The sequence below is a fragment of the Echinops telfairi genome, unplaced genomic scaffold (genome assembly GCF_000313985.2).
Source record: "Echinops telfairi isolate 266 unplaced genomic scaffold, ASM31398v2 ScPeMD7_8;HRSCAF=38, whole genome shotgun sequence".
Classification (NCBI taxonomy): Eukaryota; Metazoa; Chordata; class Mammalia; order Afrosoricida; family Tenrecidae; genus Echinops; species Echinops telfairi.
In genome coordinates, this window is record NW_022103905.1 from 7,293,592 (window position 1) to 7,303,556 (window position 9,965).

General features: G+C 46.5%; 1 protein-coding gene across 2 annotated transcripts in view; it reads right to left on the reverse strand.

Annotated features, from left to right (window-relative positions):
* The window catches only part of SHC4 (SHC adaptor protein 4), a 150,720-nt gene that overhangs the window by 26,140 nt on the left and 114,615 nt on the right, over positions 1–9,965 (reverse strand). For both annotated transcript variants that reach the window (XM_045286533.1, XM_004709419.2), the window contains exon 6: positions 7,781–7,832. In XM_045286533.1, coding sequence (XP_045142468.1) covers positions 7,781–7,832 — 52 coding nt within the window. The remainder of the gene's footprint in view (positions 1–7,780; positions 7,833–9,965) is intronic.

Consider the following 9,965-nt stretch of genomic DNA (forward strand, 5'->3'; position numbering starts at 1 on the left):
ACTAAAGGGTGTTTTTTCATGTCCTCTATGCTCTAACTACGAAAATATTTGATTTACAAATAAGGAATCCTACTTCGCGGAATTTCATTTACACGGTAGGGTCTAGAACCGATTAACCGCGATAAATGAGGGTTCACTGTATAGAAAAGGATTATGAAATATTTGTGGAGTGAATGATTTCCCAGAGACATGTAAATTATTCTGTGATGAGAAATTGTTGATTTTTATTGTGGGGGGGCCTACAATAAGACCCCAAAATGGAGATGACAATTAAAATATTTTTTATTGAGTCTTAAGATAAAGAATTAGCAGTGTTGAGAGATAAAGATGGTGAAGGACGAAGAGAGGCCGGAAATTCAAGCAATAAAAATAAGGAAAGTTAAACTGGGCTTTCATTGAGTGAGATGAGAAAGGAATGCTGTTGTAAGGATTTGGGTGGGAAGGACAAGGAAAAGATTCTGATCTAAGGTCAAGGCCCATCCACCCACCACCTGGGAGACCCCTGGCTGGCCATTCCACTTCAAAGTCCTTCCCTGTGGAGAGAGGGCAGGTACAAACGGGCAGGGAAGCCCTTTCTTCATGACAAATCCTATCCTTCCTCTCTCACAAGGTAGCTCAAACTCCTGAGGACCAGGCAGTGCATGTGGGCACACAGAGTGAATCAATCTCCCAAACCACCAACCCTACCCATCAACCAACGTCTTTCCTTCAAACACACCTCTACAACAGTTCGCTTAGTTCAGCTCTTCCGATTGTGCCCACAGGCACTTGTTCTGAGGTTTGAACACTGTCCCTGGACCAATTCGACAAACAAAATCTTTTGGTAACCCTGTGATGCCCATACTAACTCCCTCAAGAGGATACACAGAAATAAAATAAGTGACGCTGGTCTAACAGGCTGGCCCTGTACAGAGGTGGGGTCAGAGCACACCAGCCCCACCACACATGTTCCCAGGGCACTACTGTGGCCCCTCCAGGACAGGTTGCCAGTAAAAAAATGCCCTTGGTCCTTTTCACGGCTAGTTCAGGCCAGGATTGGGCTTGGACCTTAAACATACAAATATATCCATTTCCCAGTCTTAGACTCATTTCCAAAGGCATGGCTAACCAGCTAGCTTGGTCAAGAATCCCCCAATCTTCATCTAATGGAAAGGGAGACAGCTGTATTAAAAGACTCAATTGCCAAGAGGGAAAGTGACCTTTCAGTACTGGGCTAGCTTAGCGAGAAGGCCTGAGCTTTGATCTCCTTACTGAATCAGAAGCAGATCTGGGCTCTCTATGGTCCCCTTTGTACCCAGATAAGCCCACAATTCCACCCTAAGGCAAGGGCTACTGTACAGGATTTCAGAGAATCTTGGATGCACATTCTCTGTTGTTTTTTTATTTGGTTCCCTAATTGGGCAACTCTAGACAAGAGACGGGGAACTAGGCTCATAGAATAAAATGGGGGAACAAGCGTTGTGTTTGGTTTTCGCAGGTGAGGTTTCTTTGGGCTTGGTTTTGGAGGGTGGTGGTTATTGGGAAACTCCAAAAACCAAACTCTCACCCAGTCGAGGCCGGCTTGTAGCAGCCGCCGTATAGGACAAGAGAGAACGGCCCTGGGGCGTTTCCAAGACTGTAGCAGAAAGCGTGCTTTCCTCCACCCTGGAAAACCAGAAATTCACAACGTCAGTTTCTCAAATGGACCTCCAGAGGGTGCTGTGGGATCAAGGCCCCAGTCTCCCTAGTTCAGGAAGACCTGCCCCATCAGGTCTTTCAGTCCACGAAGCAGCAGCCGGTAGGTTTGAGCAGCACTAACCCCTGGGCCACCAGGGCTCTGGTCTGTATGGGGTTACTGAACCCAGGCCCCCGCCTACTTTTCTTGTCTATCTAACCCCCTTCTATACGCATTGTTTTATGCACGTAGTGGCGCTGTGAATATTTGCCGCAGGGGCGAGAGGATCCCCGCTGGCAGGGACCCGGCAGGACAGAGGCGAACTGTCCGGTGGGTTTTCAGGGCTGCACATCCTCGTGGGAGCAGACGGCCTCATATAGACCACATGCTACCGAGTCCACTGATTCGGGGTGTCCTCGTGTGCCTCAGAGAATCATGCCCGCTCGGGTTTTCAGTGGCTGACGTGGGGGAAGAAGGTGCCTGGGTCTTTTTTTCTGAGGTGCCTCGGGTGCCCTCAAACTACCAACGTTCTGGTTAGCACCCTCGTGCTTTAATGGTGTGCACCATCGGGGGCTCCAGTGCACACAGCAAAACCAAGCCCCCCACTAGCAGCAGGAGCATTCCTGCTCCTAACACACCACCACGGTGCCCGAGGCTGTACATCTTCACCCCCTCAGAAGGCCTCATCTTTGTCCCCTTTACTGGTCAGACGGGTAATGGACTCACCCTTCTGGGGTCGCTAGGAGTCAAAATGGAGTCAGTGGCCCTGAGTGAGGTGAGGTGAGGTAAGGGGAGGGCTGGCACCGCTTCTCTTTGGTGAGGCTCCTGATGGTACTTGGTATCAATGATTTGGAAGGCCTATATGGCCATTGGCCACCTCTGATCTAGTGAGTCCTCCCAGGGAGCCAGGAGCCCTGTCTCGGTGTTCTAAATGGCTCGCGAGCGTGCCTGGCTGCTCTCTGCAAACGTGAAGCTTCAGGTCCACGCGCAGGTACCTCGAAAGAAAGCCCCAGAAGCATACTTGCTCCTCAAAGCTGACAGCTCTTGGAAACCCTCAGGCACACAGATCTGCCGTGACACACAGCGGGTCACCATGGATCAGAAGGAACTTGACAAGGACCGGCTTTTATGAGGTAGGTCTTCAAAGATGTGTGTTGTACACACTATCTGACTAGGGCCTCAAGAACATCTTCCTACATCAACCCTCATGGCTCACCGTTCATATCACTACCTCCTTCCACGCCAGACATCACACCCATTGCCCTGGAGTCCGCTCAGACGACGAAGCCTATAGAGAGTTCACTGGGGTAGATCGCCTCCTTTTTCTCCATCAGGGCTGGTGCCTTTGGGCTCCAATGCCTGGCCCACAGGGAAACCAGGACTAAGTCGCAAATTTGGTCCAAATTGCCTCTTCCTCTCTCCCACAACAGCTTAGACCATTACCATCTCTGTCCGGGATTATTAGGTGGCTTCTGAATCAGACCACGATGCCAGCCTGCATGGCTGCACATTCGCAAACGTGACTGCCAGGAAAATGATCGTTCTACAAGTTCGGTAGACTAGCCAAAGCCGGGATGGCTTTTACACAGCTCGAAATCTTCAGTGGCTCCCAGTGACCTTTTGGCTGGCCTTCAGGGCCTTTCAGTCTGTTCTGCGCCCCCAACCCCATCTTTTCAGCCACAGCTCCCTGACTTCTTTCTACGCTGTCTCCACCCTCACACGGAGACACACACACCATCCAGGTGCATAGCCCTGGAGCCTTCCACCCGGGCCTGTATTCCAGGTGCCCCCCACACCCCAACAGCACCCCTGCCGTGTCTGGGGTGCTCTCCTCCTCCGTGCATGCTCAGCGCTCCCGTCGAGGCCGGGGGTGCCCGAGTTGACAACGGTGGGGTATGCAGGTTAGGGCTCTGCTGAGAACACGGTGGGTTCTCCCATAGAAAACCTCTAAGATAAACAAACAAGGAGGAGGGGCCGGAAAAGGAGAAGTAAACGATGGAAGAGTTACTGTGGTTTGATCCAAGGAAATCGCCCTGTTTTTAAGCCATTCATCTCCTCCATAAACCCTTTTCCCCGGAAGAAGAAAGAAATTCAGGACGAAGGAGGGAAGAAAGCGAGTCTTGGCTGAGTTAGACCTCCCAATAGCACCGAGAGGAAAAATAGACCCTGCTTTGTCGTTCCAAATGTGGGGAGCTGAGTTTCCCAACACCATTTCTTTCTTTTTGCTTTCAAGAAACGGATTTTATTTTCTCACAGTTCTGGGGCCCAAATCAGGTCCTACTTTCTGATAGCTGCCAACACTCCTTGGCATCTCTCACTGTTCCTGGTGATTTCTTGGTCTTTGTCTTCCCTCTGGGTATGTCTCTAGGGATATTGTTCCTCTTTTTTTATTATAGTTTTATTTTATTGGAGGCTTTTACAGCTCTTATCACAATCCATACATATATCCATTTTGTCAAACACATCTTTACATATGTTGTCATCATCTTTTAAAACATTTTCTTTCTACTTGAGTCCTGGCATCAGCTCCTCATTTTCCTCCCTCCCTTTCCCACCCTTCCTCCCTCCCCTATGTCCCCCTTGATAATTTATAAATTGTTCTTTCCCCCCCCATGTTTTACACCAACTGCTGTATCATTTCACCCACTTTTCTCTTGTCCATCCCTCTGGGATGGGGGCCACATGTTAATCATTGTGATTGGTTCCCCCTTACCCTCCTAGTATCGCTGCTCTCCTTATTGGTCCCATCTGCTCTGGATTTCCTGCCCAACACCATTTCTTGAAGAGACTCTTCTTTCCCTACTGAATGGACTTAGCACCTTGATAAAATTTAATTGGCCATAAATGTGTGGGTTTTCTTCTATACCCTCTATTCCACTGGTTTAGGTATTATTGATATTATTGATAATCTATTATTGATAATCGATATTATTGTCCCATTTAAAAGATAAAGAAATTAAGGTTCACAGATGTGAAAAGAAATTGCTTAAGGTCACTTGGTGAAGTGGCGGGGTGGGGGTGGGTGGGTGTTAATGGTTCCAACCCAATCTGTCTGACTCCAGCATTCATGTCACTTAATATATATAGGAAGAACGACCTGAAACTTTAACTAGTCCACTAAGACTGGTGGCCCTCATAAAGAGATCACTAAAGATAAGTGTGGTATGGGAAAATGTGGTGAAGAAATCAGGTGATGCATGGGTGTCAAAAAGATTAGTGTCTGAGGTTTTAAAACCTTGTCTTAGAACAAGCAGCTATCTAAGTGAGGTGTCCGCTAAGTCCACATGGAAACAGTTCACCAGCCTGTGTGATCCAAGGATTGTAAATAATAAAATCCAAGATCAGAGGAGCATATTGCATTTGAACTTAAATTCTGATCACCCAGTTTGCAGAAGGCTGTGAGTGACAGTGAAAGTTCCAAATTCATTTGCAGGGCCCCCACTTAGATAGAGCTTCCTGTGAATCCCCTTTGACCACTGACCAGGGATGTGAATAGCCTTGTATCAGGCAGAGTGCATTGGAAGTGGATTAATACACATATAGTTACATTATACTTAACACTATATCATTTGTTCTCTCTTTGGACCCATGTTAGATTTGTTCTAGTTTTTATTATTTTCTGTTTTCTTTTCGATTGAGGTTTTTTGCTGTTTATTTTGTTATTATTGGTAGTTTTTTGTTTTGTATTGCTTTTGTTTGTATGTTTTTCTGTATATTAAATCCAGAATAGGTAAATCTATAGAGACAGCAACTTAATAGTTTGTTAGAGTGATGGCAGGGGAGGTTGGGGGAAAGTGAGGAGCTAATAATAATGAGTACAAGAAAGAAGAAAATGTTCTAAAATTGATTGTGGTGGTGATTGTACAACTCCATTTAGTATGACTAAGCTATTGTATGATATGTGAATCATATGCCAATGAAACTGTTAAAAAGAAAAAAATGGGATGAAAAGAAGCTTGAGTCTATTATCTTCTGGTCCCTCAGATTTCACTCATGACATCTCTCCACAAATGCCTCCTTCAGATCACCATGGCAGGGTCACCTTGACCTCCCTTCAAGCAGCTCAAGGCTGACCTACTACGCAGGCAACAGAGCAGGACTTTTCAAAGGGAAGCGTGGTCCATCATCCTTTTCCGGGCCTCCCTTGTTTTGCTTAAGCAAGTGGGGAGACTTGCAAGCATGTGGTGCCTGCTTAGTCACTACCCTCGGCAACCAACATCAATCTCCGAAATCCTCACCACCACCTACTGAGGAGCGACCACCTGCTGTGCCCAGAGACACTCAGTGGGATTGGCAGCCGGCAAAGTTACGAAACAGCTACGTCTCCTGGAGCAATTTTTCTTCTTTCTGCCTTGTCCTTTTCATGTTAGGAGAAAAGGCTTTGTTGTTGAGATGCCTTCCCCAAAATAGCAAGCAGTTATTCCTCAGGGAGCTCAGGCGGTGTTTAAAAGAGATTTCTCCTCTCTGGTATCCTTTATTACACTCCCCCATCTGCCTGCCACCCCCCCTCCTACTCACCCTTTGATTCTGGTCCATCCTTCATCCTTTCATGTACCAGGCTCCGTTTCAATGGGGCATTGCTTAGTGCTTGCTACCTGCCCTCCCTGTTCATCCCATGGAGGCCACCCTCTTTTGGCAAACACTCAGTGAGCATCTACTATGTGCTGTTGGCCTCCTCATTTCATTTCTGATTATATCAATCACTTCCAAATGGGTCCCCTTTCCTAAGTTTCTCCCTGAGGCTCATTTAAATCAGTCTTTCTTTATCTCCATTTTCTAAACAGCGTTCTCCACCCACTTGCCCAGAGGATGAGGTCCCTATTGACTAGCCCTCTCCTCTCTGCCCTCAAGACGACCTTGGTAGTTCCATGGTATCGTTTTTGCCTCCCATGTAAGAGACCTAAGTTTGATTCCTAGCCAATGCACCTCAAGAAAAGCCACTGCCTTTCTGTCACTAGTGGCTTAGTCCGTGTCCTAGTGTGTTCTATCCATTTGTTCCCCAGTAGGCCACGAGCAGTTCCCCTTCTGTGTCTTACAGATCTTTGAATTCCTTCGTCTCACTCCACATGTGCTTAGTCAATGTTCTGAGGACACGTCACCTCTGGGGTGGCACAGAATGCTGTCCAACCTAAGAACAGGTTCTCGCAAAGGGGGAGAACCAATTTAAATACTCCTCGCCTAAGAAGAGTTTGAATAGTAGCGCTACACCTAGAGCAACAATGCTAACCAGACCTGTCTAGAGGGATCCAACGGTCTGAGAAGTCTCAGGTCCTTGATCCAAAGTAGGTTGGGAGGTAAGTTTGGGGGGGGGGGGGCAACCTGATCCATCCTGGGATAAGCAATCCAATGAACTCCCTCTTTCATTCACTTGGTCATTGAAGAAAGTTCCTCTGGAGATTGCCCATGTCCTGGGCATTGGGATGAGAGCTTGGGACCTAGCAGTGAGCGAGACAAACCAGTGTCCTCGTGTTGCCTTCAGTCTAGTGGAAGGGACGGACATTAAACTTACAAATAAGTGAGTAAAAAAAAAGGGAAGATGTGGATCCGTTAGTAGAAGAGGCAGAAAGCGATAGGGTGGAGTGTGTGAGTGAGGTGTGGTACTAGGGACAGGAGGTGCCATCCAGCAGAGAACACTTTCCTAAAGAAGAAACCACAAAAAGCAAACACTCAAAGTGACATCCCAGGCTGTTGTGCTGCGAGTGTACAAGGCCAAGTTATCCGAGTGCACACATGCATCACTCATGAACCTGTACACATGCAGACGCACACACATGTAAGTGACTGCTGGGAGCGGTGCAGACACCATCCCATTGAGTTGTCCCTTCGTCACATGGCAGCCCACGTCTCTGTCACAGCCAGTGTGGCTTCTCTCTGGAGCAGACCAGCAGGTAATGAGCCTGTTGGCTGGTGGGTCTCTCCCTAGACTGGGATTTAAATCCCATCTCTATTTTTTCTACTTTGCTCCGATGGTAGGACTATTTCTTTCCCCCTCAAATTTACAAAGCATTCCAAGAACCCGATGCAGCACTTTGGTGACCTTCATCATTCTGTGGGTTGAAAGTAAGTAACTTTCTCAAACACGGTGTATACCAGCTCTTTAAGACATCTAGAAGCTGCTTCCCATACCTCGTTGATTAACGGGATCTTTAGCTACGTAGGCAACATAGTCTGTCGTGTCCTGGAAGAAAAGGGAAATGGTTGCATTTTAAATGAATGGATTGCACCGTTGGAAGACAAGAGGACATTTAGAGCATGACAGCGAGGCAAGGACTTTAATATGACTTCTCCTGCTTCAAGGGGAAGGGAAAGCGACAGGAACCTATTCTACACAGTTTAACAATTGGGCAGCTCACCCTCTCTGCCCCTGAGGGAATTTGAAGATTCAAAATTTAGAGGTAAACTACGACATGAAAAGAAAAGAGATGCAATGCAGGTCGGGAATTCCTCAGGTCATGCATTCCAAACAGATACAGAAGTCGTCAGGGACTGTGACTCTCTTGAAAGTAGCAATACTGGAGGCTACACGGTCACCAGGTGTCATAAACTAGATCTGACACTGCGATTTCCCTGCTGTCCAGATAGACAGTGTGTGTGCCAAAAGATTAGTTGACTCAAGAGATTGTGCTCCATGGGTTTTGTGATTGCTAATGAAAGTTGGCTTAAGCAATGAGCAAGCATAAATTGCAAGTCATTGATTTGGGGGCTATATTGTTGGGGGTGATGACCATCAAGTCGGTTCCTGGGACAAACAGAAAAGAGGGGAAATCACTTCTAAAAGAAAAAACAAAACAAAACATGAAAACCCTAGGGAATTTTTTTTTTAAGATGTGTTCCCGACATCATAAAGACAAAGCAAAAAGTCACTTGGTAATTCTGACTTTTCCTGAAAAAAACTAAGCCGATGAATGATGAGATTTTAATAATTAAAGATGCTTTTGTTATCTCTGATCTCGGAGGGCAAATATACGCAACATGATTTGCAGATGAGAAGTATGACTCTCGGGAGGGAAGATGCAGTCAACTGGCAGCCCACGTTTGGTACGTCTTTAAGGACAATCACTTAGTGGCCCACAATGAATCATACAGGAAACTGTTCTCAGGGTCAGCATAACTTTGTCTTGGGCTATTTTTAAAAATACCACACCTCAGTGAATTTCTCTTCTACCAGGAAAAAAAAGGTTCTATCTATAAATAAGGTCCTATCTGCCTGCTTGATCTTATCTTATATCCATTCAGAAGCACAGCCATGGTTACTGGGGCCTTTGCTGCTGATTTTAAATGGAAAGGCCATCAGATGCCAACCATTCCACCTGTACATGATGGGGAAAGAGGCCATTGGTGTCTGCAGACCTGTTTTTTTCCTCTTTACAGCCATCTGCAACGCTTCTGCCATTGTAAACTGTGTTGGCTGCAGATATTACAGAACATTTGAAGTGGAGCAAACCTAAGAAAAGGTTTGACATACTGGCAACGCACTTTTGAATCAGAGAAAGCATATGGAACGACAGTGTTAACTGGTTGCCATCAACTTGATTCTGATTCACGGCGATCCTGCAGAACAGTGTTTCCAAGGCTGAATCTTGAAGGAAGCAGATCGCCGCAGCTTTGTCCCCTGGAGCTTCAACATGCTGATCATTCTGTTAGCAAGTCCTGCATTTACCCCATTGGACCACCAGGGCTCCGGATAGCAGCATGCAAACCCGCTGGCATAGAGTCAATTCTGCCTCATAGCAACCTCACATAGGGTTTCAGAGACCCAAATTCTGTATCGGAGCACACAGCCTCATGTTTCCCTCACCCACAGCACCACCAACACTCGCTTAGAAAGAAGCCTTTCCCATCAACTATGTTCATGACGAACCGAAGAACAACCAGTAACCCATTTTTTTTAGAAGCGTGTAATGGTTAGAGTGAGCCAAAGTTAGGAGGGGGAGAAAAATGCTCAGTATTTAAACATTTTTGGAAACAATTTGAGAATCTAGAGGTTGCAACGTTGGACCACTGGGACTGTTAACTAAGTGAGTTCTAAGTCCTTTTGCAGAAAACAAATAGCATTAGTAATCGTGGTGATGAGTCCCTTATAACTTTACATGCATCAACGCTGTGAGGAAAGAAAGATGCTTCCCCCTTTAGAGAGATGAGAAAGCATCCCTGGTGGTACAGAAGTTAAGTGGTCAGCTGTTAACCAAAAGGTCAGTGGTTCAAACCCACACATCTTTCTGTAAGAGGATTTCCACCTTGGAAACCCAGTTGAACTTCAGCCTTGGTGGGAATGTGGAATAAGCACTGGGCTGCTCACCACATGGTCTGT